Consider the following 27,622-nt stretch of genomic DNA (forward strand, 5'->3'; position numbering starts at 1 on the left):
GTAATACACAGAAGATCTTGCACTTGCACTGTTTGTTCTTCACATTATGACCACAACTTTTCAAAGAGCCACACTGCACTAGGCCACCGCTAATACTTCAGAAACCAAGAAAGTAGGAACATTTAGATGAAAAAGTAACACCGCCAATCTAATTTTCGGAAACACATGTTTATTGTATTTATTTGGACAATGTACAGTCTTTAGCTTTTAGCCCAAGCAATTATAACCTGATGCATGACTTCTGTAAGGCATTGTGAAGCATATTTCACTGATGTTTTAAATTTAACTAAAAATAATACCTGTTTTTTAACCAATATTATGCCTGCTTATTCTGAAAGCATTGGGACACAAAAATCTCTGAACATTTTAATGCTGCATTTTAAAAGCACTAAAAAAAGAACAGTCTCCACCCACAGATTTCAAGGTATTCAATATTACTCAAAACACTCAGAAACAACTGACTTTTATTTTCACATAAGTTAAGTATAGATTCATAATTTTATTTCAGTGTTTTATTTAAACTGAGTTTCTGTATTCACCAAAGTTCAGTCGTTAACATTTAATACTGTAAGGAGACACAAATACCTGGAAACGTTGTGTCAAGAAGGTTATCTGACATAAATCTGTGCTAAATCCACCAAGTGGCTATCTGTTATGTTGGCCCGTTTTAAATAAGGGAAAAGCTGAGAGAAGCTTTATTTAAGCTGAACACCACTAAGCAAAATAGACATTATAGCAGAAGTGCATTATTTTAAATTATTTAAATTTGGCGCAGATTAAAGACACAAGATTAGCATAATGTAACCTGAGTCTTTCAAGGCCTTACTAAGAAGGCAGATACCAACAGGCATATCCACAGTGGCAGCGACAGAGTTAGAGCAGGAGGGACACCAGACTGAGCAATTGATTGGTAGCATTTTCCCACATTGCCAACTTTATCTACAGCTATTATTTCAACAATCTGTGAGCAGCAGGAGGCATTGTAGTTTGCCACGATGATAGGAGCGCTCAGTGAGGTGTATGTGAGGGTTCCATTACCCTGATGGAGGGAAATGCTCTCTATCCCGGTGCCGTTTCCATCTGTAATGTTAGCTGAGAGCTCCCACCGGAAAGGTCCACACTGGGACAGATCATGAGGGCATTTGTTAGCCTGCACGCTAACCACTTTACATAATGGCTGAATAAAATCTGTAATCTGGACATAGAAAAGAGGAAAGATGTGTTTAACATGTGTTAAAGGACTGTCAACATTCAGCTTTTGATCAGTAGGACATGTCTGTACCAGCAATTTGTGTAAATATGTTCAGAAGCTCTTTTGCTTATTTCACTGACTTACCTTGGTAACAACAGACAATCTCAAAACAGCATAATTTGAGTCAACGCCATTGGATGACTTTGCGTCAATAGTCAGTGTGACATCAGTGCCCGACTCCGTGCTGGCAGGTGGTGTTATGGTCAATGTAGCATTGGCATATTGCCCAGTTACCAGGGTAAGTCTGTCAAGACAAGAGTAAAATATACTAATACCACAGGGGCTACATTTGTAATATGCATTAAAGATGTGACAGAAACCTAATGCTGGATAGCACATTTGGGTGGAGCAATAACAGCTATTGCTTACCCTTACCTTCTATACCAACTGATTATTGGGGTGACACAGGTTGCTCCACCCTTTTGTAATTTTAGAGGACCTAACAAATTAGACTCAAACAGGTCACAAGCTAGCTGTGAACCCAATTTGTGTGTTTTGGTCTAAGTTAAGCTAACTAAGCTTCAAAGATATAAACATGCTATAGATATTAGCAGACTATCAGTGCCAGTCTTTACAACATTCAGCATTTAAGGTATTATTTTAGCAGTGAACCTCTTACTCATTTGGGAAAGACATGGGGAAGTTTCTGTCATTTCTGGCACTGATGGAATACTTTCCATCAGAGCTCTGAGTCATCACACTGAAAGGAAGCTTAAAGGCCTGTCCTGGCTCCACACTGCTGTCCACCACAGCCTAGAGTGGACAAGGAGAAGCAACAAGTTAAAAGGACTGGTATCGTTCTTGTACTCCATGAATGCTTAATTATTGTGTATCTATTTATGGGAATTTGATTTGAAGACTCATTGTATCTGATATTATAGTAAAAAAAAAAACACATTTACATTGAAGGGGAAACTGAAAAGACAAACCTGGATCTTCACTTTGGAGAGAGACATTTGGGTGTTTGACTGCCTCTGAAATTGGCTGTTGGACACTTTGTCAGTTCCTTTCACAATGACCACAAACTCTTCTTCGGGACAGCATCAACAGTCACCAGGATTTCTCCATTGTCCATCTGAGTTAGTACACCGTTACTAACACTCTCAGGACCTGAGACTTTTGCCAGGCCAACTTGTTCAGCAGTCATCGAAGACGGACCTCTTCTACCCATAACTGTCAGCATTAATGTGGCTGACTGGCCTGGATTTTCAGATTTAAGAAGAAAAGAATCAAAGTGTGAGGAAAGGCAAATGGAAAACAAAATTATATTAAAAGAAAATATTATTACAAGAGCTTTAAAAATCCTCTGTCTAGCTGAGCTAAGCAAGGTACCACTGGTGACGTATTCACACATTTCACCACTAGATGATGCTCTTGTAATACAGAAACTTTTTACTTGTGTTGTAATATAAATACTTTATGTGCAATGCTGTTAAAATGTCAAAAATTACTCTATTGGTGGGGTGTGGGTGTGGGTGTGGATCATGATTTTTTACTGAAAATAAATCTCTTAAAGCAAAATAAGGTCAGGTTAATGAAGCTACCTTCAACAATAAAACTGCTTTATTGTAGGTGCTGTACCTGCTTGTGGACGCCCACTGAGCACTGCGTAACCTGGGTGAGGTCCAGCAAAGCTTTCCACAAAGTCATAGATAAAGGTAATTGTACTCTGGCCTGGAAAAGGAAGTGCTTACAGTAAATACAGACTTACAGGAAATGCACATACACAGCAAAAACTCATTGAACCTGAATCACTTCTGACACTTGTATAATAAAGACTTGTAGTAAATAAACATACTCTATTCTACCTGTGATTTTGAGTGTGTAGGGTTGGTTGGAGTTGATGTTGATCTGCCAGGTTCCTGCCTGCTTGTCAGAGTTGAGGCGAATCCTGTGCAAGTTGCCCACAGTCTGAATGGTGCCCAGTTTACCACTGGACTCACTTTGACTCTGGGTTACACCTGAAAACGTTTAACTTCCATTATCACTCATGGGTATTTTGCAATTACATTTGCAACAACAATGAAAACTTTGTATTCTTCTAGTTACATTTTTATTTTTATTGTTGAAATTTGAATTGTTTTGGATTGATTGTGTGAAATGTTTGGAAATGAGAGGTACCAGCAGGGTTTGTCAGCGTGAAAGTAATGGATGTTCCTGTAATGTAGATAGTGATGTTTTTCAATGACTCATCCAGTGTGACGGGGAAGGTCTCTTGCGTTCCAGGATTTCTTGCTCGCTGAAGAACTGTCACCTGACAGAATTGAGGGAAAGGGGGGAAAACATGAGCGACTTACTCACCGTTCTCTATTCTTCAAACAATAGTCCAGTCATTTAAGACCTTATACAAGATTCATTATATTCACTGAACTGTAGAAACATACCAGAGCTGAAGTTGAGGTGTCAAGGATAATATCTGTGGCTTGAGAAAGCTCTGATTTGGAAACCTGGATGGCCTGGCCTCCAGAGAGCAGAGCTATGTCTTTGTAGTCGTCAAAGGAAGCAGCTCTGAGGGAACGACGGCGTCTGCCAAATGGTGCAGTAATGAAGAACGACACCTGTGGAGATCAGTTAATGTCACAGTTATACCCGCAGCTGCCATGCCTAAGTAGGCTGAATGAATACTGATTATCATTAAGTGTCGTTTTGCATTTACCTTTGACTTGGTGCTACTAATGAGAGCTTCGATAGTGTCTTTGAGCTCAATGTCTTTTGCTGTAGCGTCAGTGAAAACATAGATGTCAGAAGAGGAAGGAGCACCTGTCAGAGCAAGCTGGAGAAATAAAGAATAAATAAAATCTTTAATACATCCACAACTTCATCTTTCTGAAAAAATCTTGTCCGATCCAATCAAAATTCCAGTTACATGTGAAAATGTCACAACTGATTGTAGTACCTGAAGCCCTGACAGGCACATCTCAGGGGCATCATCTCCACCACTTGCTTTAAGCTTCGAGATTTCTTCTTTCATCTTATCCGCGTGTGTTGTCCTGATCATAGGTCCAAACTCTACAGACAAGAAAAAGAAAGAGCTAAGCATGTAGACTGACCTGTGGACTAATTATAGCTGGTTGGGACAATATGCAGATTTGCACCACAAATGCACTTTATGTTTATGAAACAGAAAATAAATACAACTAGTACAGGTAGTTTAAATACCAGTAAATACTTATATCACCAATGGGATAGAGGAGTTCATACCAGGGTCATTGAAAGGCACCAGGATGTACTCGGAGGGCTCGTCTTGTGTTCCTTTGTATTTGTCAATGATTTGATAAACAACTGATCTTGCTTCTTCAATGTCATCTGACATACTCCCAGTCGTGTCAATTACGAAGCACAATACAGATGAGCGAGCAATCCCCATCATTCTGTGAGAAAAGAAAATTCCGTTTTCATTTCAATACCAGAGTACTGAAATAATGAAGTAAAATACTTCATAGTATACTCTGGAATACTTTGTTCACATGTCACTATAGTACCTCAAAAAGTCATCGTCTCCTACAGCTAAGCGAAGGTCCTGCAATAACTCAAGGCTGGCGTCTGTTGCTGCTTTAACAGCAGCGTTGTAAAAAGCCAAGTTGTCTTGACGACGCTCATCTTTGTTGATACCTCCTCGAGGATTGATTTTGCTCGTAAGATCAGCTGCACCTCCATGGCTGCATTTACCTTACACAAGGAAGAGATCGTTGTACCCATGTCTTGATTAGATATATAACGGTAGATAGGAGATGTCCCAGTTTAAATTCCAGGAACAGTTTAATTATGTTTCTTACCCCCCCAAACGCATGTAATAATAGTAAAAAAATAAAATAAAAAAATAGTGCAATAAAAAGGATGTGTGTGTTAGTTTGGTTCAGTTCAGGCTTTATCAGTGGAACAGGTCATTAAAAGCTAATCAAAGATTTGTTTAACATTTTGGGAAATCTTGGTTCCCGGCTGATTCATATCAGAAAATTCTCATACATGTCTGATTAATACAAAGTCACAGCCAAAAACAAGTTAGCTTGGCTCACCATAAACATGGCACTACTCAGAGGTAAAAAAAAAAAAAGAAAAGAAGAAAAAGTCTATCCTGTTAGTACATCTAAACCTCACTGACATATTCTGTTTATTTATCTATTTATTTATTTATTTTTATAAAGAACTAAAGTATTATGTAAAAGCACAGGTTAAACAAAAAATATAAATAATATTAGTATAATGCGATTTAAACGTCCATCAGAGTGTGCATGTGTGTGAATGTTAGATAAAAAGCACTTAAGCATAGCAAACTGTTTGTATGAATGGATGTGAATTGGTGAATGAGGCATGTTGTTTAAAGCGCGAGTGCTAGAACCATATAAGAAGCTCATTTAACATTTTAAGCTACGGTAAGTGAAATCTGAAAACTTGAAAACTGAAGCCCTTGGATGTGAAGTGAGGTCCAATCATTTTCTTTCCAAGCTTCTTAGACTACCATGGCCTTGATGACTGAGAAACTTTACAGACATTGTAGACATTGTTTGGGCATCTGCTAAATGCTCAGAATGTAGTGTTAACTGCTGCCAGTAAGGACTGCCTTCACACCTTGAATCTAATTTATGTATGTGTGTGTGAAATGATACCTTTAGGCTTGAAAGAAGAAAAGACTCCCATATAGCCAGATGTGAGTTTCTTGTCTTTTAGGATGTTGGGGAGCAGCTGATTGGGGCATGTTCCACTGGCACAGTCACTGCAGGTAGGAGTGTTCACATCTACACACACACACAAACAAAACAGGATTACTGTTACTAATTCTCTATGCAACTCATCTCTTTAATTCATTATTTATTATTTGGAGTTGTTTTATAGATGCAGTGGTCTAAAAATGAAACATAATGACCAGCCAATGATAATCAGCCACTGTCACGCCCTTAACAAGACTTCAGTCTCTGATATTTGGTCTATACATATTCTCTCAAAGAAAGAAAAAAGCATGGATGTTATCTTTTTATGGCACTTTACCCAGCCCAAGGGAATGGGTTGGGTGCATGATAGATTGTGATAATACGCACTTACCTGCCAGGTTATCCAGAGGGAGGCCTGGGTTTATGAGGTTGATATATGGTTTTGTGTACCCCAGCTCAACCCAGTTACTGTGACTGTAAAAGTCCTGAACGTGCAGAGAAACATGTTATGCAAACCCCCTATAACCTCCATACTTAAATTTTTGATTGTATGGCTGTTCCAATACCTTTTTTTTTAATTGACTTAATTTATGCCCTGGTGTTTTGTTGCACCCCTCTTACCTGTAGTGTGTGAAGGACTCTGCCCAGTGTTGTCCTTGCAGCCTGAAAGTTCTCATTGTTAATGCTAGCTTTAATGGTCACCATGCCCTGTGTGATTAGGCTCCGCCCCTCCAAGAAGGCCTCAGAGTTGAAGTGATGTGGAGCACTAAAAGATTTTTTAACATATAAGTGAGATCCTTACCTTACCTTACCATTTGTAAAAATGTAATTTAATTATTCCACAGGTTGTTATTCCACAATTTTGCTTTACCTGTTGACAAAGTCGCGGTCTACCAACCCGTTCTGGGTGTAGATCTCTTGAAGAGCAGAATGAAATTTGGCACCAGACACCTCTCCTGTTGCTGTGGGACCTAGACAGGCTTGCACCAGCTCTTCAGGAGAGGAACCCTAAAGGGTAAAGTTAAGAAGTTCAAAAAAATATTCCTGTTAAAAATGAACAGGTGAGTTCAAAATACATTTTACTTTATGAGGGGAACTGCATTTGTCAGAAAAAGCAAGCTCAAATTGTTAAAAAGCCTATAAGTTCTATTAAACACACACACACACACACACACACACACACACACACACACACACACACACACACACACACACACACACACACACACACAAGCCTTGGTAGTAAGTTTAATACAGTCATAAAAAGGACAATAAATGGGTACATTTATTCTGTGGGTTTCTTTTTTACTTTTAAAGCTTATCCAGACAAACATCCACATTAAAATGGATCTGACTTTCTATTTATTTACGTGTCAATGCTTTTAACTGTGGCAGGCGACTAAGTTTATGCTATTTTGTACATTTTGTATACCTACCGTGGGGTTGAACTCATAACCATTTTTCTCAGCCACCGCCCGACACGTCTCTTGCACTTTCTGCAATAGAGCCGTTCCTGTAATGCTGACATGAGTGGATGCTCCACCCCCAATAGAGACAAAGGCCATACCTGGCCCTAAAAGAGCCAAAGGCAGCAGCGCTATGACCAGCAATGAATTCATGACAAATCTAAGAAAAAAAGAAAAAAAGGAACAGCATTTGTTAATTTAGCTGATTCAGTTAATTTTGATTAGAATACTACAAACACGCTAAAACTGTGTGGTTTGAGAAAATTACAAAGTAAGTAAGCAAGTTGTTTTTTTCAGAACAGGTTCAATCATTTATAAGGATTTAAAAGTTGTTTTTTTTTTAAATAAAATATGTTAATAATTGAAATATTCATTGGAATCTTTAACAAAAACTCTACTTTACAAAAAATATGCAGATGTTTCCAATGCGTTACATTCAAGTACAATACTGTTCTTATTTTATCTTATTTCTTTAGAGTTGTATATATGTATATTTGAATTTTTATTTTTAGAGTTTGCACCTTTGATTCAGAGGACGATATTTCATCCCACATACTTGAGTGTATATTGTTGGGTTGACAATAAAACTCTACTTTTGCTATTTCATCCTATAATTTATATTTACACAGATTTCAGAGTAAAAGTTATTATGTAGTAATGAATAAAAAGCCTATGAAAAATAATGAATGCTTCCGAATTAAGTTAAAGTTCATTTAAAAGCTACATGCAATACTGGAAGAAAATGTAATTTCAGTTACATAAATAAACTTAAACTATAAAATACAATCATACCTTGATGTTTCCAACCTATGATGACTCCAGTGGGCTTTAAAGTGTGCTGCCCTTTCACTGAATATATACTGAACTTTAAGGGAGGGGACTTGAACATGACATAAAAAGCTGTAGGCAATATATTTCAAAGCGTACATCACTACAATAAATCCATTCGGCCACACCTTGAGGAACTCTTTACTGTAATACTTGCCATAAATGAAATGTAAACCTTGAAGCTATAAAATACATACTGGTTGATTAGCAAGTGATTGCCACATTATAACTAAAAAGTTTGCCTGCAAAGGTTCAAAAAAAGGTTGAGCAATTGAGAGATACAGCAAATAGTTCAGTTATCTCAGCATAATAACTCCAGTGGAGATTATTTTTGACCTGCATTTACTTTATGAGGTCAGTTTTAAGTACTAATAGAAACACAACATTGTTTTTGGATTTATAATTTTCTTCCTTCCCAGTAAGGGGGGAAAGATAGAACAAAGGTACTGTGTGAAAGAAAGCCAAACACCAATAATAACTAATGATTAACATGTCTCCCTTCAGTTGGCACACTCTTACTGATAGATCACTGTCTGATTCTTATGTTGTACCTATTATCTTTGGGGTTTTAGATTATTTTTACAATTGGACATTCTGTTAAAAAAAATACTAAAAGTGCATTGGATAAGTGGCAACAAGAGGTGTGGTTACACATATCAACCAACTAAATCCTACTTACTTTATCCTCCTGTTCTAAGCCAGTGGGAAAACCTAAAGAGGCCAAGAAAACAAAAACAAGAAAAACATGAAAGTCATGTTCTGACCAACCTGACTTTATAAGTCGAAAAAGGGAGTGGAAGTAGAAATGGCAGTCTTAGTCATGCAGAAAAGTTTAACAAAGTGGCAAGAAAATGCCACATTGTCCTTTTCTTACTGTGTCAAAAGGGAAAAACAATGTTTACTGTGCTGAATGCAAAGGCACAAAAAGTGGAGGCAGGGGCAAACAGGATTAGTCTGAATTACTCTTAGTTAGTTAGAAAGAGTTAGTCTGAACACTTTTTGGCAGATCAGAATGAATGGGAGGTGTTTCTAAACTACCATCTTCAAATCCAGCCCACCCCATGGTCTTTCATGCTTAAGCAGAGGTAGTGTGCTTCCTTGTGCTATTGTTGGGCTGTGAGCCAGCCACAGAAAAAAGAGGACATAACATACAGAAAAATTACGCTCTCTCTCGTCTGACCGCTTTGGGTCAATGCTGAACTGTAATTTGAGCCATTTTGCAAGCCTGAAGTTGCAGGCACACTACTGCAGGTTTTACCTCTTTTTATTTGAAAGCAGTCATCCCTTCCTCATGTTGTTCATAACTTATATGGAGAAGAATTTCTAGGCACAGCCCAGTGGTGATTTGATTGCCTGAGGTTCACCTCTATAGCCATGTTGCTTTTTGTTGACCTTGAGTTCACACTTGGGAAATTTGCATAGTGTAAAAAGAAAATGAAAATTTTCTCCTCCAAGTCTGAAAATGTAAAAAGGATTTAATGCACCTCAGGTGAAGAAGTAGCCCCATATGGAGGAGTTTAAGTATCTCAGAGTTTTGTTCACCAGTGAGGGGAGAGTACAGTGCTTTCAATTCAGTTTAGTTCAGTTCAATTCAGTTTTATTTATATAGCATCAAATCACAACAGTAGTCGCCTCAAAGTGCTTTATATTGTAAGGCAATGACCCTACAAAGATACAGAGAAAACCCCAACAGTCAGGTGACCTTTAATGAGCAAACATTTTGGTGATGGTGTGGAGGAAAAACTCCCTTTTAACAGGAAGAAACCTCGGGCAGAACCAGACTCAGGGAGGGGCGGGGAGAAGACAGAACAAAAGACAGGCTGTAGAAGATAGTCAGAGATAATAATAACTAACATGTATAATATACATGTTATCATGTTTCTACACTATAAAGATGTGCATAGCTGCTGAAATGGTTACTTTTTTGGATGCCAACACAAGACCAGTAGAGCTCTGTTCAGGGCTCTAGAATGCGACCAATCGCTTATGCTACTTAATTTCTCAGTGGTGCCACAAAAAAATCCTAGTTCGCACCGGTGCGACCAGCCGTTCGAGTACAAAAAACAAATAGTCTCCGCAACTCTGAAAGTCTCCATTTGGTCAACAACACACACATTATGCCCCTATCGTGGTCTAAACCAATCAGAGATAGGGGCAGGACCTCTATGATTGGCCGTGGTCCAGATATTCCTGTAGTCCTACGCCTGTGTACGTTTGAAAGTTCAGGCGGATAGAGAGAGGTGAGTAGCTTGAATAAAGCCACATCGATTCATTAAATCGTGAATCGACTTTTAAATATAAATATATTTTGCCAGAAATGCCAGAATCTCAGGTTAAAGCTCACAAAACTATTTCAACAACAACTATTTCACTTTTAATAGAGTTTTAACCGCGAATGTAGTGGCCTAACCTTCACATGTCTGGTCAGGTTGTAAACATAGAACATGTTTGCAAAAGTGCAAACAAGTGCAAAAAATATCCCACTCTCCGTGTTCCACATGTTGCATTCGCAGATTGTCATGTTCACCAAACGATCATTTTGTGTCTCTGTGCTTCTGTAACATAAAGAACGAGCTGACATTTTTCTCACGACGCCAGCGATCAGCTCAACAGGCCCTCAGTTTAACTGCATGCATCCTTCTCCTCACCTGTCAACTGTTTAATGCCTGCTGCTAATTCAAGAAACACACCCACGTTAACCGGTGATAGTCACAGTTTAACTGGGCAGCCGGTGCTCGATATAAGGCAATGTCGGCGCATTTTTCTGCACAAGATAAGTAAATTTAGTTTTTTTTCCCTGAGGGCAGAGCTGCTGGAGCTTGTTTCCCTACAGAGCACTCTAAAGGCGAACCCACTTTATCAGCAGCTGATGTCCAATCACCGGCACACAGCTTTGAAACCTCACCTGAGTTTTAGCTCTCAGTGGTTAAACACTGGACTTTATTCACTCAGGTTCTGTCTGTCGGGTCACGTTTACTTCGCTGTTTTATTTACAACTGAGCAACTCGGTTTGGCTAAGGCTAAAGTTACGATTGTATAGGAATTTCTTTTATTTATGTATTAATCACATTATTTTATTGTATAATGCCTTGGTGCCACTGGATTTAAACATGTTTCACACCAATACAGTAAGACAAATGGTGGGGGTCTAGTAAGGAAGTTGGGGGGAAGCAGACAACTCCAGTCTTTTGTCTCTTCGAGGACTCTGGGAGGTAGCAAGGGAGTGTGAACCTTAAGGTGTGAAACAGCTGTGTACTGCCTTTTGTTCCTGGAGAAGGTATTTAACTGAGAGCCATGTTAGACTCAGAGAGACTCTGCTGACCATCTGTCCCGCGGACATGCAGGCTCTCCACCAAGCTTGGTTGTCAGTTCTTTGTGTGCTTTGATTAAAGAATGTTAGCTACCACTCACCGCTCGTCTGCAGGCTTTATTTAAATGGAAAAAACTCCCACAACACGTTTCATAACTGCATAGTTTTACTGAAGTTTAATGGTTCACTGGCACATGTGTTAGACTGAACCATTCGCTTTTCTTTATCTGGTTTGTTTTGGATTTAACAGTGAATTTTGAGATTAAACTGACTTTTAAAATGTTTTTATACAAAAAGGAAAGAGAAGGCGCATTTCCACCGAGAGGAGCAGAGTTTGCAACAGCATGTTCATCATGAAGACTGCAACGTGGACAGAAATATTACATCATCTGTTTTTTAATAGTTATTCAACTGTATTCTAAGCACCAGCTATCTGTTAGAATTTTTAGAGTTTACTTAACTAAAAATAAATAAGGTTAACATATAATTTGTGTGTTTTTTGGGTTTTTTTTTTTTGCTGTTTTGGTCATGTTATGTTTAACTGTCAAAGGCTTGTTACAAAATATGAAACACATCGTGCAGACATCTGGATCTTAGAAGAAAACTAATACTGCTTATGAATGAGACTAAAGGCAGGAAGGTGTCCTTTAAAACTAAACATTTTAATGGGACCTCCCTGTTTATATCATAGTTTATGATATGGCAGGTGTATTTCAGTAATAGCCTACTTATTTCAGTGTAGTGGTGAACAGTCACACAGCTCACGTGGGCATTATCTGTGATACTCCTTAACTATAATTTATCCAAGTTAACTTCAGTTAACCATTTAGACAGTTCTTTTGCAATGAAAAACATAAACACTCATGACTCCGGTAAGTTTCCGCAGTGCCAGCTGTTTAAATTACAGCTGCTTATGCAGTAACCATGGTAACCACGGACTCTGAGCGGCTGGATCGACGCAGGTTAAACGGCAATTTTACATATATGATCTTAAAACAGGACACAGCCACTATACGTCCTGGCCTCATATAAAATGTGTACATAGACTGAGTCTATGTTTGACGTTTGTTTTATATCTAATCTTCGGTCTCAAACATTTAAACAGCAGCGAGTCTGCAGCTGAGAGAATACAAACTCAAATTGTCGGAACAGGTTTGATCGTTTCTTGCGTGTATTAATTTGGTGATTTATTAAATGTACAAATGTTATTCTAATCTGCTGCTGAGTGTCTTACACTGATGAAAATGCAGATAACACAGACCACGAACACCTGTTCAACCAATCACATTCATTCCACTTTGATCTGTGACAAACTGAAGCGTTCATCTCTGTTACAACAGTTTTGCGTTAGACTGCTATATTTTTGTGTTCTTTATGCTGTAGATTTTCACGTCTCTGGAACAGTTGGCAGTAATAGGGATGATTTTCTGTTAAATCATATTGATATGACCCATGAATTATTCGTAGATGACCGTTAGATTAGTTTGATGCTGCCGACACTTTCATGTGCCCAAGGTGGGAAACTCTGTGTTAACTCAGAGAGCTGAAGATATCATGGATATGCTGACTTCACAACGTGGTGTACAGGGCCGTTTACCCTCATGATTAATCTTCACGATTAAAATATTAGCCGAACATCATGAAGTCTGTATGTGTTTCACAGTGTTGGGACTAACGCGTTATTAAGTAACGCATTGCAGTAACTACGTTATTATTGTGGTAACGAGCACGGTAACTAGTTATTATGCCAAAACCAGGAACGTGTTACTCATTACTGTGATTTAGATAGGGTCGTTATTCGTTACTTCGTGTGGTGGCTATCGCGGAGCTTCCACAGATTCAGTAACATTAGCAAGTGGTGGAGGCCAGCAGGTGGATGAGAGAAAGTGGAGGCAAGAGGAGAGACCGGAAGCGGCCGCCGGTCCGAGTGTCAGATGAACTGAACTTCAGGTAAGAAGTTATGACCTGCAGTCTATCTGGGTCAGATATAAACCAAGTTTAGGTGGAGTTTATTTTCGGTATGCTGACTTTTTCGTACTGCGTGCTAGCTAGCATGACGGAGTTTCTATACAGCTGGGTGGGTGCTATGTTACTGATGTTGAACTTTATTTTATTCATAAGGTTAATTATTAGAGTTGCCAACCGTCCTGTAAAAAACAGAATTGTCTCGTATTCAGAGAAAATATTACGCATTTCGAATTGAGGTGAAAAGGAACACAGTTTGTCCCGTAATTCAGCTACAATGAAAAAGACAAAGCTGGATTTATTCTTCTGTGTCTTTGCTGCACAGCTGCCTCTTCTTCTCTCATTCTATCCCCTCTCTCTTATGATACTATAATTCTTCCATACGGCCGCTACTAAGTTTTAAAATTAGTCTTATTAATCTTTCTGGGGAACAAAATAAACTTTTAACATATTTTCAGGCGAGAAAGTAGCTGTGTAAATTACAAATATCTGCTTGGTTTATCAAGACATCGCATATTTGCAAAACTGCGCTGACGTTTTCGGAGACGTCTGTTACCCACCTGCTCGATAGGAAGCCGGGGGGTTCAATGGTCACTCCAGCCGGCGAGAGCAGCGGACTCCTGGTTTCATCGTTTTCAGACCCCACTCTTTCGCTACTCAGGTTAAACATGATATACAAGTCACACGGATAACTTAAAAATGTAATTGTTTGGCTTTTTTTGGTGTTTTATTTGTTCCGGAGTAAATCGGGTTGGCTGAGATCAAAGTTATTAGATTATTAGATTAAATAAAACTTTATTAATCCATCGGGTGGGTTCCTCCGGGATTTTCACACAGCTGAATAAACGTCAAACAGAAAACTGATTAAACAGAAGTGTGAGACGGTCGAGAATTTACACCAGTGTCCTGTTATATTTTAGATAGCAAGGAGCAAACAGCCGAGTTTATTAAACTCCACCGAGACGCAAATCTGAAGGCTAGACCGTCCCATTTCACAGCCTCGCACTCCCGGCCTTCTTGGTCTTCGAAGGACCCGGCCCACGTAGACCGTGAAGGCCGGGTCCTCCGAAGGATGCAGCCGACGTTTTGGGACACTCTGAACGGCATTTTCTGCCGAGTGATGTAAAAAGCGGCGTTCAAAGACAGATAAAAACAGCGTTTTTTCTGCCACTCAGACGGGGCGTTCAAGGCGCCATCTGAGTGGCGGAAAAAACGGCGTTCTGTTGGAACAAACGCCATTTTTTTTTTTACGGCGTTTTAATAATTAAACAGCGTTTTTTCTTAACCAGACGGGATAGAAAAGTGGCGATATTTGGTACTAATGACTTTAAACTGACGGTTTTGGAATAAAGAAAGAGTTGTAAGAATTAAGTAATGGCATTTTGAATTTGCTCATCAGCAAATTTATTATTTCCCAAATATCTTGTGACGGTCAAATGTGTTTAGTTAACTGAATGTCATAATCAACTGCTACTTCAGTGAGATTCTGCCTCTGTGTATGAACCCTAGCTCCATTGTCTGAGAGAGCTGTTGGAAACAGTAGTGCAGGGGCCCGTTCTTCGTACCTCGCTAAGTAAGTTAGCTGGATTTGAATGTTGACGATTTCGCGTGATCTTGGATCATTCGGTTCTCCGAAGCTCATCCGGGACTTACTGTCATAGCAACAGATCCGTAAGCGTAAACCTGCTCGGGAGCAGGCTTACTTTATGTAAACAGGATTAGATCGCGGCCACTCAGGTATGTCCGCTTCATTTTACTGAAAGCAACAGCGATATTTCTCCACTGTTTCTCCATAAATAAATATTATCAATGTAACTAAAGATAATGCAGTATTTGATTCTTTTATTGATTGCATACAGATACATACAGGTCATTTCCTAAAAAAAGGAAATGTACTATTAATCATTCTATTACATGTATTTGATTATTTCAGATGTAATTCATATTTTAGAGTAGTAATAGTAAATTACTTACGTGTAATCAAGATGAGAGACCACGGCTATAAAAGCGAAGGTGGATTTGGGAAGTCTGTCGCAGCCATGTCCTGTCTGTTCAGATATCGCGAGCAACCCATTGCGGAAGGTGCAAGATTGATAAGGAGAGTTTCCAGAATTCAGCGTATATTGCGGGATAGACAGGATCCTTCCTGTCCTTCCTCCTCCTCATATATATATATATGTATATATATATATATATATATATATATATATATATATATATATATATATATATATATATATATACACACACACACACACACACACACACGAGGGGGTGCAGGACCACCACCTGTCTTTATTTGCTCTGCCCTTTTCTTGGTTGCTGTTATAAACAAACAAACAGATTATTTCAGGGTCTCTTTTCAAGAGACTAAAAGCAATATAAGTGATAACTATTACCATTCTGTAGAATATTCTTATATTTCACTTTTACTTGTCCCCATGTTCTAGTGGGTCCTGTTGTGGCTCTAATGTGAAAGAGGATATAATGGAATATGATATAGTAAATTATTTACGAGTTCAATTTGTCAGCAACTTTCTGCCAGCCCTCTCTCCTTGCTTTCGCAGCCTTTGCAGTGTTCCCCTGCGTTTTAATTAAACTCTGAAACTCCTGATATCCCTCAATCAAGAGTTCTTGCTCTGCTGCCGTAAAATACTACTGGCGCCGACATCTTCGCCGACCAATCAAAGGGTTGCCGATCAATGTTTCTACTATCAATGCGTAGCCTCTTTTAAGCCACCCAGTGATCTTGCATTACTTCATCCAGCTATACTAATCGTCAACAACAGGTGTGTTCGGAGAACCGGATTAGCGAGCTCAAGGTTAGCGCGATGATTTGATCTTGGATGTGTCATTTGATCTTGGATGTAGTAAGCGAGGTACGAAGAACGGACCCCAGGTCTTCCCCACCTGCTGCAGTTTGTGTTAGAGCAGAACAACAACTGCCATCACTAGCTACAGTTTAATTTTTGTGTATGTCTAGCCAGGAGATGAAACCTTATTTGGGAAGCAGCTTGACAACAACACAATAGCAGTCAGTAGGAAAAGCATAAGGTAGAAAGGGTTGAGGCTAAATGGTTGGCAGAGTTTAAACATCAAAAATAACAGTGGAAGATTATTCACCAGTAAACAGGTTGTGTGTGCAGCATTTCCCAGTGGTATTATATGATGAGTGCCGAATCAAAACAGTATTTAGCACATCTTTAACCGCCCCCCCCCCCCCAAAAAAAAAGAAAACGGTTCCCTTTAAAAGAATTGTACGGGCCATGTAATGTTAAGGGGAAAAGAGAAAATGTCCAACTAAAGTTTCATTGTTCAAGAGTTTTACCTGCCTTAGTAACTTTTTCCTCTTACGTTTCTTCTGACATCTTTATCACTGCGGTGCCTAGGTTCTTTACACGTCTCTTTAAATGGAACTGAAAATGAAGGGACGCTTATTAACCAGGAAGATTCAACAGAAGAAACTACACCAGCTCAAAAAGATGAAGAGACCAGAATGGTCCGGGAGGTATCCTGTATAGGAGAGAGTAGCCATTCAGAGGGAGCACAGAGCCAGACCACTGATCCAGAACATTCAATAGTTATTTCACTTGCTGCAATGACGGACAATATCAAAGAAGAGTCTGAAGTTGATCAGGAGACATCAGAAGTAGAGACACAGGTTCCTCAGCAATGTCAAAGAGATGGTGAAACAGTAGAAAATGAACAAACTGCTATTACTGTACAGCTGCTACTGTACATCTGCACATATGCACTGTGCAGATGAACAGTTAGCAGGGTCCATATTGGTCAACAAAGAAGTTATTTGTGAAGAATTAAAAAACAGCTTGGCAGAAGATGAAACTACTTCCAAAACTAATGTGTCAGTACGGTAATGGAAATTTGATCATATTTTCAGTCAATTTCTATCAATTTCTGTCAGTATGTCACATGTCATTGCTGCTGTCTAAATGGCAATGGCATCTAATTGTATTACTTGCACAGTAATTAACCACCTCATTCAGGGAGGACTAAAAGTGAATCTTTTTTTTTAAAACATATTTTCATTCTGTTTAACGTTGTGCTGTATTTTTTTTTAAAATGTCTTTGCTTTGGTATAAATGTCTTATTTTTCTCAGATATGTTTGAAAAGCTAACTTTCCCAAAAATATCAAAATATTATTTTTGATATTTTTGGGAAAGTTAACACATTCTTTTACAGCCCTAAACCTCATTGTACATTGTACTGTGAATATACAGGGTGGGCCATTTATATGGATACACCGTAATAACATGGGAATGGTTGGTGATATTAAAGTCCTGTTTGTGGCACATTAGTATATGTGAGGGGGCAAACTCCTCAAGATGGGTGGTGACCATGGTTGCCATTTAGAAGTCGGCCATCTTGGATACAACTTTTGTTTTTTCAATAGGAAGAGGGCCATGTGACACATCAAAGTTATTGGTAATGTCACAAGAAAAACAATGGTGTGCTTGGTTTCAACGTAACTTTATTCTTTCATGAGTTATTTACAAGTTTCTCTTTGTTCACAGCCATTGACATGTCGAAGAGGTTAACACGTGAGGAGAGGATCGAAATTGTGTTGATATCTGGTGAACGCAGTAACCGGGTCATTGCAGCAGATTTCAATGCAAGACACCCTACGAGACCACCCATCTCCAATGCTACAGTTAGCAAACTGCTTGCTAAGTTTCGTGAAACTGGTCCAGTGTTGGATTTGCCAAAATGTGGACGCAAGAAAACTGTCACTAATGAAGAAACATCAGTGGCTGTCCTAGCTTCATTCAGCAAGAGCCCACAGCGTAGCACTCGCCGCATGTCACTGGAGCGTGGCATTAGTCGAACATCCCTTCGGCGGATATTAGCTACTCACATATGGCACCCTTACAAACTCCAGCTACTGCAGGATCTCAACGAGGATGACCCAGATCGGCGCACAGAATTTGCAGAATGGGCAAAACAAAAATTGGAACAGGACCCTCAGTTCACGCAGAAGATTTTGTTCAGTGATGAGGCAAACTTTTATGTGAATGGTGAAGTTAGCAAACAAAACCACCGCTATTGGTCTGACACTAACCCACATTGGATGGATCCCTCCAAGACTGTTGGAACAACAAAAGTGATGGTTTGGTGTGGTGTATGGGGTACAATGATAGTGGGTCCATTCTTCATCAATGGAAACCTCAAGGCCACTGGATACTTGAAATTGCTACATGATGATGTGTTTCCCTCTTTATGCACTGAAGCTGGCACGTTCCCTGAGTTTTTCCAGCAAGATGGTGCACCACCACATTATGGGTGCCAGGTCCGAGCATTCCTAGATGAACAGTTTCCTGGAAAGTGGATTGGTCATCGTGGGCCAGTTGAATGGCCCCCAAGGTCTCCCGATCTGACCCCCTTAGACTTTTATCTTTGGGGTCATCTGAAGGCAATTGTCTATGGTGTGAAGATACGAGATGTGCAGCACCTGAAACTACGGATACTGGATGCCTGTGCTGGCATTTCTCCTGTGGTGTTGCTATCACTGTGTGAAGAGTGGGAGAAGAGGGTTGCATTGACAATCCAACACAATGGGCAGCACATTGAACACATTTTATAAGTGGTCAGAAACTTGTAAATAACTCATGAAAGAATAAAGTTACGTTGAAACCAAGCACACCATTGTTTTTCTTGTGACATTACCAATAAGTTTGATGTGTCACATGGCCCTCTTCCTATTGAAAAAACAAAAGTTGTATCCAAGATGGCCGACTTCTAAATGGCCACCATGGTCAGCACCCATCTTGAGGAGTTTGCACCCTCACATATACTAATGTGCCACCAGAGGTGGGTCGAGTATCCAAAAATTGTACTCAAGTAAGAGTATCATTACTTTAAAATATTATTACTCAAGTAAAAGTAAAAAGTAGTTGTCAAAAAAGTTACTCGAGTAAGAGTAAAAAAGTACTTGGTGAAAAGGCTACTCAAGTAAGAGTATCTAGCGAGTAACTGTTTGAAATGTCCGATTTTATAAATAAATGCTATCAGACAATCAAAAATAAATAAATATACAAATTTTAGTATTTTCAAAAGGAATATATGTAAAAGATCCACAAAATAAGGCACAACAATTCTAATTTCAAGATTTCAGTTTTTCACAACGTAAAGCTTTTTCAAGCAAAACCCACAGTGAATATATTCGCATTTACAGCAGCCTCAGAGAAAACATTAGAACGAGGCAACTTCAACATAACAGACTGCAGCTGATGCGCCAGAATGTCATACTAGGGGTGGTTCTTTTTAAATACAAGGAGGATTAAGTAAATCAGAAACAAATGACAAAGAGATGCAATGGTATAATCAGGAAAAGTTTATTCCCAAGGCAGGCAGCAGGAATAAAAAAAAAACAAACAAACAAAAAAAACACATCTGTGCTAAAATTCCATAAGAATAGACATTCTAACAAAACTTATTCTGTATACTAAAATACCCTGAAGTATAGACAGTGGATTAACACAATGTAATATGTAAAATGTAAAACTACACTCACAAATAAACACTGAAATCAGAGTAAAACTAATTATAAAAGACAAATACAAATTTCCACTATGTGGATGTTCGTATGTGTATGGCTCACTTTACCATAAATTGTTTCTTCAGTGAAATGGTGGTTCAGCTTCAGCTGAAAGATTAATTGCCTCTGTTTTCAGTTTTGTTCAAAAAAAGAATTACTTCATATAGGGAAAAATATATATCACATATGCAGGACACCTTAAACTAGTTTTTAAATTAAGCAGCAAGGAAGAACAAAGTCGGGGCTGTATCAAGACACAGGACTAAACCCCAATTCAACCAGACCCAGAACTGATCTGGAATTAAAACAGGACTACAACAGTTCAAAATCAGGACTACTTAGGATTTAACCAAGACAGAACTAGAACCAGGACTAGATGATAGTAGCACTAAAACCATCATAGACCTGCACTACACTTATTTTTAATTCTACCAAAGTCCACTATTTAGATTCAGAAAAGTTTATATAATTATTTAGCCTTGTTGTGCAAACAAGCCTGCATAACTTAATAAATATAGAATTTGAAAAATAACAAACCTAAAAGAAACACTAGGTACGAGATACATGAGTACCTATGATACGGTGATACTTTTGGTAAACAACCATTTGACTAACATGTGTGTCTCACCTGCTCTTGTTCCTCTCTCTCCCTCTTTGTGCTGACATTCATCAAATATACAGTGGAAACCAGATATTCATAAACTCTTCAGATAAAAACACAAACATTTTTAATTGTAACATCAAATCAGACAGCAGTTGGCTCTCAAGGTTCTTACTGTGAAGCTGTGACCGTTTGGCAGTGAACAGGAGTCCTGCATGACTATAAAGTCTCTCACAGGCTGCAGATGCAGGAAGAGCTGTATTGACTTTGATCGACAGCTTCTTGATCTGAGGAAAGCCATGCAATAGATCCACACCTCCAGTGAATGGACATGAAAGGTACCTCTCGTTCCCCTGCTTCTGGCTTTCCTGACCCCATGGATCCATCATCTTCGTCGGTTAGGCTGCTGTTTGTGCTGGTCTCATCCAGCTCTGTGTCTAGGTGATGTCTGATGAAGTGGAGACCTGTTGAAAGATGTAAGGTTTTCAAAAGAATTCGGTCTGGTCATTATAGTGCTGTATACACTGCCAAGCTGCAGATGTTTGTTTGGAGCTAGCCTCCAAAAGCTGCCCATACACTGTGCGATTTTTGGCCCATTTTGAGACGATTTCTCAATCTCGCAACAGTTTTGGGGATCGGTCGTGTTTTTGCCTTAATCGTGTGTGCATCGTGTAGTATACATGGGGTAACGAAAAGCAGTTAACACCTCACGACCAGCTCCCAATCATCAATCAATCGTATGGTCGCATGATAATCAAACCAGTTTGAAATCCTGTCGCCTCTCACACTGCGCACGCACAAACACAGAAATGAAAGAGAAAGGTGGAGCAAGCGGCAGTGCAGCGTGTGATCTGGACACAAGAGATGGAGGCACAACTTGTAGGAAGAGGCAAGCTCATCCAGTACGTGGCGTGGAGAGCTGCCACCCAGGCAAATGAAAATAGAGCTTTATCACGTTATAACGTAAAAGTTTATTGTTCTAACAATATACCTTTCACGTTTGAACAATATAATATTTACATTGTACCTAACGTGATAATTATGTATATTGTAATAACGTGATATTATATTGTACAAACATTAAAAGTATATTGTTAGAACAATAAACCTTTCATGTTATAACGTGACATAGCTCTATTTTTCTTTTGCCTGGGTGGCAGCTCTACGCTTCCGTATCTGAGGCTTTTCAATGTGGCCTCACAAAATTATCACGACTACAACAACCATGAAGAGTTGGATGGACATTGCTGCTCAATCAAAGCTGTCTGGTCAATGTTTTCATTAGTAATTTAGCAAAGTTGATGGTGTGTGTCTGTGTGAGTGAAAGACAGAGAGGAGAGCGAGGGACAGATTTTGTATGTTAAGCTTCATGTTATGGACGCACAGTTTGAGCACTCAGGTCGCATCAGAGCATCAGGCCGTATAGTGTGAGACCCTGCATCGTGACCTATGAACTTCTAACCCCTGCGATGTAATTGTAAAGTTTGAGCAGGAGCGGAATAACGCGACTGAAAAAATCGCACAGTGTTTGCCCAGCTTAATGCAGACTGTTTAAACTAAACAAGCTGCTGTTTCACATAATAAACCCTGTCAGCCGCAGTATTGCCTTCTGTTTTAAGAGTTAAAGCAGTAGAGACGAGCTGTTTACATGTGCGTTGAACTCCAGCGTCATTAACCAGGCTAGCTGTTAGCTTATAGCTCACGCTAGCTAACCAGCGAGCAGTTAAAAAGACAGCTGAAGCTGCACAAAATACCCACAAACTTATCTCACTACAACGTAGCGCCGGAAATATGACTCGCAGCTCGAGCTCGACACAACTGCTGTAACATAAGACCGACATCCAGCTAACCACAGCTAAAAAGATATTTAGAGAAAACTTACCGTTTCCTCAGGTCACACGAGTTGAGTTGTTTCACACTGAAAAGTTGGTTTGTTTTGGCTCTCATTGAAGACACCGACACTGCAGACATAGCTGTTCTTTTGTGCTGCTTTTATGCGAAACATTCTTTGTATGTGAGGCCAAAGGTGTTCATCCTCTTCAGCTCTAGCGTAGACTCTGCCATCATATTTCTTCTTTCCGTGTCGCTACTTTGAAACGCTTGGGCGCTCTGCCCGCCACGGTTTCAAACTGGTCATGTGACTGTATGGCCACGTCTCATTGGTAAAAAGTTACCGGAAACTCCACTGACGGCATGTTATCTAATGTGTTAAACTATTTTTTTTTTAAAAGTAACTAGTCGAATTTTGCAAATGTAGCGGAGTAAAAGTACCGTTCTTCTTCATAAATGTACTCAAGTAAAAGTAAAAGTATCGTGCAAAAAGGTACTTAAAAAGTACATTTTTTTCAAAACTTACTCAAGTAAATGTAACGGAGTAAATGTAGCTCGTTACTACCCACCTCTGTGTGCCACAAACAGGACTTTAATATCACCAACCATTCCCATGTTATTACGGTGTATCCATATAAATGGCCCACCCTGTACATCGATTTGAATTTTGTCAAGTTGCATAGTTTGTTCGTACTGGCTGTAAAAATGAAAGAAATGTGAATAAACATTTTGTTTATAAAATTATTTTGTGATCATTTAAAAACGTGTAGCACAAGTAATAGCTTTGCAGTCCTAGAGTTTAATGATGACTTTGACTTTATTATGCTGTACAGTTTCAAATCGACTAATGCAAACCAATATTCTCCAGTGGGAGTAATACACAGAAGATCTTGCACTTGCACTGTTTGTTCTTCACATTATGACCACAACTTTTCAAAGAGCCACACTGCACTAGGCCACCGCTAATACTTCAGAAACCTAGAAAGTAGGAACATTTAGATGAAAAAGTAACACCGCCAATCTAATTTTCGGAAACACGTGTTTATTGTATTTATTTGGACAATGTACAGTCTTTAGCTTTTAGCCCAAGCAATTATAACCTGATGCATGACTTCTGTAAGGCATTGTGAAGCATATTTCACTGATGTTTTAAATTTAACTAAAAATAATACCTGTTTTTTAACCAATATTATGCCTGCTTATTCTGAAAGCATTGGGACACAAAAATCACTGAACATTTTAATGCTGCATTTTAAAAGCACTAAAAAAAGAACAGTCTCCACCCACAGATTTCAAGGTATTCAATATTACTCAAAACACTCAGAAACAACTGACTTTTTATTTTCACATAAGTTAAGTATAGATTCATAATTTTATTTCAGTGTTTTATTTAAACTGAGTTTCTGTATTCACCAGAGTTCAGTCGTTAACATTTAATACTGTAAGGAGACACAAATACCTGGAAACGTTGTGTCAAGAAGGTTATCTGACATAAATCTGTGCTAAATCCACCAAGTGGCTATCTGTTATGTTGGCCCGTTTTAAATAAGGGAAAAGCTGAGAGAAGCTTTATTTAAGCTGAACACCACTAAGCACAATAGACATTATAGCAGAAGTGCATTATTTTAAATTATTTAAATTTGGCGCAGATTAAAGACACAAGATTAGCATAATGTAACCTGAGTCTTTCAAGGCCTTACTAAGAAGGCAGATACCAACAGGCATATCCACAGTGGCAGCGACAGAGTTAGAGCAGGAGGGACACCAGACTGAGCAATTGATTGGTAGCATTTTCCCACATTGCCAACTTTATCTACAGCTATTATTTCAACAATCTGTGAGCAGCAGGAGGCATTGTAGTTTGCCACGATGATAGGAGCGCTCAGTGAGGTGTATGTGAGGGTTCCATTACCCTGATGGAGGGAAATGCTCTCTATCCCGGTGCCGTTTCCATCTGTAATGTTAGCTGAGAGCTCCCACCGGAAAGGTCCACACTGGGACAGATCATGAGGGCATTTGTTAGCCTGCACGCTAACCACTTTACATAATGGCTGAATAAAATCTGTAATCTGGACATAGAAAAGAGGAAAGATGTGTTTAACATGTGTTAAAGGACTGTCAACATTCAGCTTTTGATCAGTAGGACATGTCTGTACCAGCAATTTGTGTAAATATGTTCAGAAGCTCTTTTGCTTATTTCACTGACTTACCTTGGTAACAACAGACAATCTCAAAACAGCATAATTTGAGTCAACGCCATTGGATGACTTTGCGTCAATAGTCAGTGTGACATCAGTGCCCGACTCCGTGCTGGCAGGTGGTGTTATGGTCAATGTAGCATTGGCATATTGCCCAGTTACCAGGGTAAGTCTGTCAAGACAAGAGTAAAATATACTAATACCACAGGGCTACATTTGTAATATGCATTAAAGATGTGACAGAAACCTAATGCTGGATAGCACATTTGGGTGGAGCAATAACAGCTATTGCTTACCCTTACCTTCTATACCAACTGATTATTGGGGTGACACAGGTTGCTCCACCCTTTTGTAATTTTAGAGGACCTAACAAATTAGACTCAAACAGGTCACAAGCTAGCTGTGAACCCAATTTTGTGTTTTGGTCTAAGTTAAGCTAACTAAGCTTCAAAGATATAAACATGCTATAGATATTAGCAGACTATCAGTGCCAGTCTTTACAACATTCAGCATTTAAGGTATTATTTTAGCAGTGAACCTCTTACTCATTTGGGAAAGACATGGGGAAGTTTCTGTCATTTCTGGCACTGATGGAATACTTTCCATCAGAGCTCTGAGTCATCACACTGAAAGGAAGCTTAAAGGCCTGTCCTGGCTCCACACTGCTGTCCACCACAGCCTAGAGTGGACAAGGAGAAGCAACAAGTTAAAAGGACTGGTATCGTTCTTGTACTCTGTGAATGTTTAATTATTGTGTATCTATTTATGGGAATTTGATTTGAATTAGACTCATTGTATCTGATATTATAGTCAAACAAAACCCATTTACATTGAAGGGGAAACTGAAAAGACAAACCTGGATCTTCACTTTGGAGAGAGACATTTGGGTGTTTGACTGCCTCTGAAATTGACTGTTGGACACTTTGTCAGTTCCTTTCACAATGACCACAAACTCCCCTTCGGGGACAGCATCAACAGTCACCAGGATTTCTCCATTGTCCATCTGAGTTAGTACACCGTTGCTAACACTCTCAGGACCTGAGACTTTTGCCAGGCCAACTTGTTCAGCAGTCATCGAAGACGGACCTCTTCTACCCATAACTGTCAGCATTAATGTGGCTGACTGGCCTGGATTTTCAGATTTAAGAAGAAAAGAATCAAAGTGTGAGGAAAGGCAAATGGAAAACAAAATTATATTAAAAAGAAAAATATTATTACAAGAGCTTTAAAAATCCTCTGTCTAGCTGAGCTAAGCAAGGTACCACTGGTGACGTATTCACACATTTCACCACTAGATGATGCTCTTGTAATACAGAAACTTTTTACTTGCGTTGTAATATAAATACTTTATGTGCAATGCTGTTAAAATGTCAAAAATTACTCTATTGGTGGGGTGTGGGTGTGGGTGTGGAGCACGATTTTTTACTGAAAATAAATCTCTTAAAGCAAAATAAGGTCAGGTTAATGTAGCTACCTTCAACTGTAAAACAATAAAACTGCTTTATTGTAGGTGCTGTACCTGCTTGTGGACGCCCACTGAGCACTGCGTAACCTGGGTGAGGTCCAGCAAAGCTTTCCACAAAGTCATAGATAAAGGTAATTGTATTCTGGCCTGGAAAAGGAAGTGCTTACAGTAAATACAGACTTACAGGAAATGCACATACACAGCAAAAACTCATTGAACCTGAATCACTTCTGACACTTGTATAATAAAGACTTGTAGTAAATAAACATACTCTATTCTACCTGTGATTTTGAGTGTGTAGGGTTGGTTGGAGTTGATGTTGATCTGCCAGGTTCCTGCCTGCTTGTCAGAGTTGAGGCGAATCCTGTGCAAGTTGCCCACAGTCTGAATGGTGCCCAGTTTACCACTGGCCTCACTTTGACTCTGGGTTACACCTGAAAATGTTTAACTTCCATTATCACTCATGGATATTTTGCAATTACATTTGCAACAACAATGAAAACTTTGTATTCTTTTATTTACATTTTTATTTTTATTGTTGAAATTTGAATTGTTTTGGATTGATTGTGTGAAATGTTTGGAAATGAGAGGTACCAGCAGGGTTTGTCAGCGTGAAAGTAATGGATGTTCCTGTAATGTAGATAGTGATGTTTTTCAATGACTCATCCAGTGTGACGGGGAAGGTCTCTTGCGTTCCAGGATTTCTTGCTCGCTGAAGAACTGTCACCTGACAGAATTGAGGGAAAGGGGGGAAAACACGAGCGACTTACTCAGCGATCTCTATTCTTTAAACAATAGTCCAGTCATTTAAGACCTTATACAAGACTCATTATATTCACTGAATTGTAGAATCATACCAAAGCTGAAGTTGAGGTGTCAAGGATAATATCTGTGGCTTGAGAAAGCTCTGATTTGGAAACCTGGATGGCCTGGCCTCCAGAGAGCAGAGCTATGTCTTTGTAGTCGTCAAAGGAAGCAGCTCTGAGGGAACGACGGCGTCTGCCAAATGGTGCAGTAATGAAGAACGACACCTGTGGAGATCAGTTAATGTCACAGTTATACCCGCAGCTGCCATGCCTAAGTAGGCTGAATGAATACTGATTATCATTAAGTGTCGTTTTGCATTTACCTTTGACTTGGTGCTACTAATGAGAGCTTCGATAGTGTCTTTGAGCTCAATGTCTTTGCTGTAGCGTCAGTGAAAACATAGATGTCAGAAGAGGAAGGAGCACCTGTCAGAGCAAGCTGGAGAAATAAAGAATAAATAAAATCTTTAATACATCCACAACTTCATCTTTCTGAAAAAATCTTGTCCGATCCAATCAAAATTCCAGTTACATGTGAAAATGTCACAACTGATTGTAGTACCTGAAGCCCTGACAGGCACATCTCAGGGGCATCATCTCCACCACTTGCTTTAAGCTTCGAGATTTCTTCTTTCATCTTATCCGCGTGTGTTGTCCTGATCATAGGTCCAAACTCTACAGACAAGAAAAAGAAAGAG

The 27,622-nt window shown here is 39.2% G+C and overlaps 2 protein-coding genes across 2 annotated transcripts in view; both read right to left on the minus strand.

Annotated features, from left to right (window-relative positions):
* Window positions 1–468: 468 nt before the first annotated feature.
* LOC116333283 lies at window positions 469–2,274 on the minus strand. Its single transcript, XM_039613457.1, has 4 exons — window positions 2,182–2,274; window positions 1,872–2,005; window positions 1,337–1,496; window positions 469–1,195 (listed from the first exon to the last, which is right to left on the minus strand). The coding sequence occupies exons 1-4, from the start codon at window positions 2,206–2,208 to the stop codon at window positions 815–817; spliced, it is 702 nt and encodes a 233-aa protein (XP_039469391.1). The 5' UTR covers window positions 2,209–2,274; the 3' UTR covers window positions 469–814.
* The window catches only part of LOC116333164 (von Willebrand factor A domain-containing protein 7-like), a 45,746-nt gene continuing 20,385 nt past the window's right edge, over window positions 2,262–27,622 (minus strand). The window contains exons 5-15 of the mRNA XM_039613519.1: window positions 6,293–6,386; window positions 5,860–5,988; window positions 4,735–4,921; window positions 4,454–4,623; window positions 4,149–4,261; window positions 3,909–4,025; window positions 3,637–3,810; window positions 3,374–3,506; window positions 3,061–3,213; window positions 2,834–2,926; window positions 2,262–2,452 (exon numbers count right to left, since the gene is read on the minus strand). Coding sequence (XP_039469453.1) covers window positions 2,262–2,452; window positions 2,834–2,926; window positions 3,061–3,213; window positions 3,374–3,506; window positions 3,637–3,810; window positions 3,909–4,025; window positions 4,149–4,261; window positions 4,454–4,623; window positions 4,735–4,921; window positions 5,860–5,988; window positions 6,293–6,386 — 1,554 coding nt within the window. The remainder of the gene's footprint in view (window positions 2,453–2,833; window positions 2,927–3,060; window positions 3,214–3,373; window positions 3,507–3,636; window positions 3,811–3,908; window positions 4,026–4,148; window positions 4,262–4,453; window positions 4,624–4,734; window positions 4,922–5,859; window positions 5,989–6,292; window positions 6,387–27,622) is intronic.

The sequence above is a fragment of the Oreochromis aureus genome, linkage group 6, assembly GCF_013358895.1.
Source record: "Oreochromis aureus strain Israel breed Guangdong linkage group 6, ZZ_aureus, whole genome shotgun sequence".
In the NCBI taxonomy this organism is placed as follows: domain Eukaryota; kingdom Metazoa; phylum Chordata; class Actinopteri; order Cichliformes; family Cichlidae; genus Oreochromis; species Oreochromis aureus.

Excerpts from the sequence above, each read along its gene's own strand:
- LOC116333283 (XM_039613457.1), bottom strand. The coding sequence starts at position 2,208 with ATGTCTCTCTCCAAAGTGAAGATCCAG. Across the intron at positions 2,006-2,181 it reads TCTCCAAAGTGAAGATCCAG|GCTGTGGTGGACAGCAGTGT; the intron begins GTTTGTCTTTTC and ends TGTCCACTCTAG. Across the intron at positions 1,196-1,336 it reads GATTGTCTGTTGTTACCAAG|ATTACAGATTTTATTCAGCC; the intron begins GTAAGTCAGTGA and ends TTCTATGTCCAG.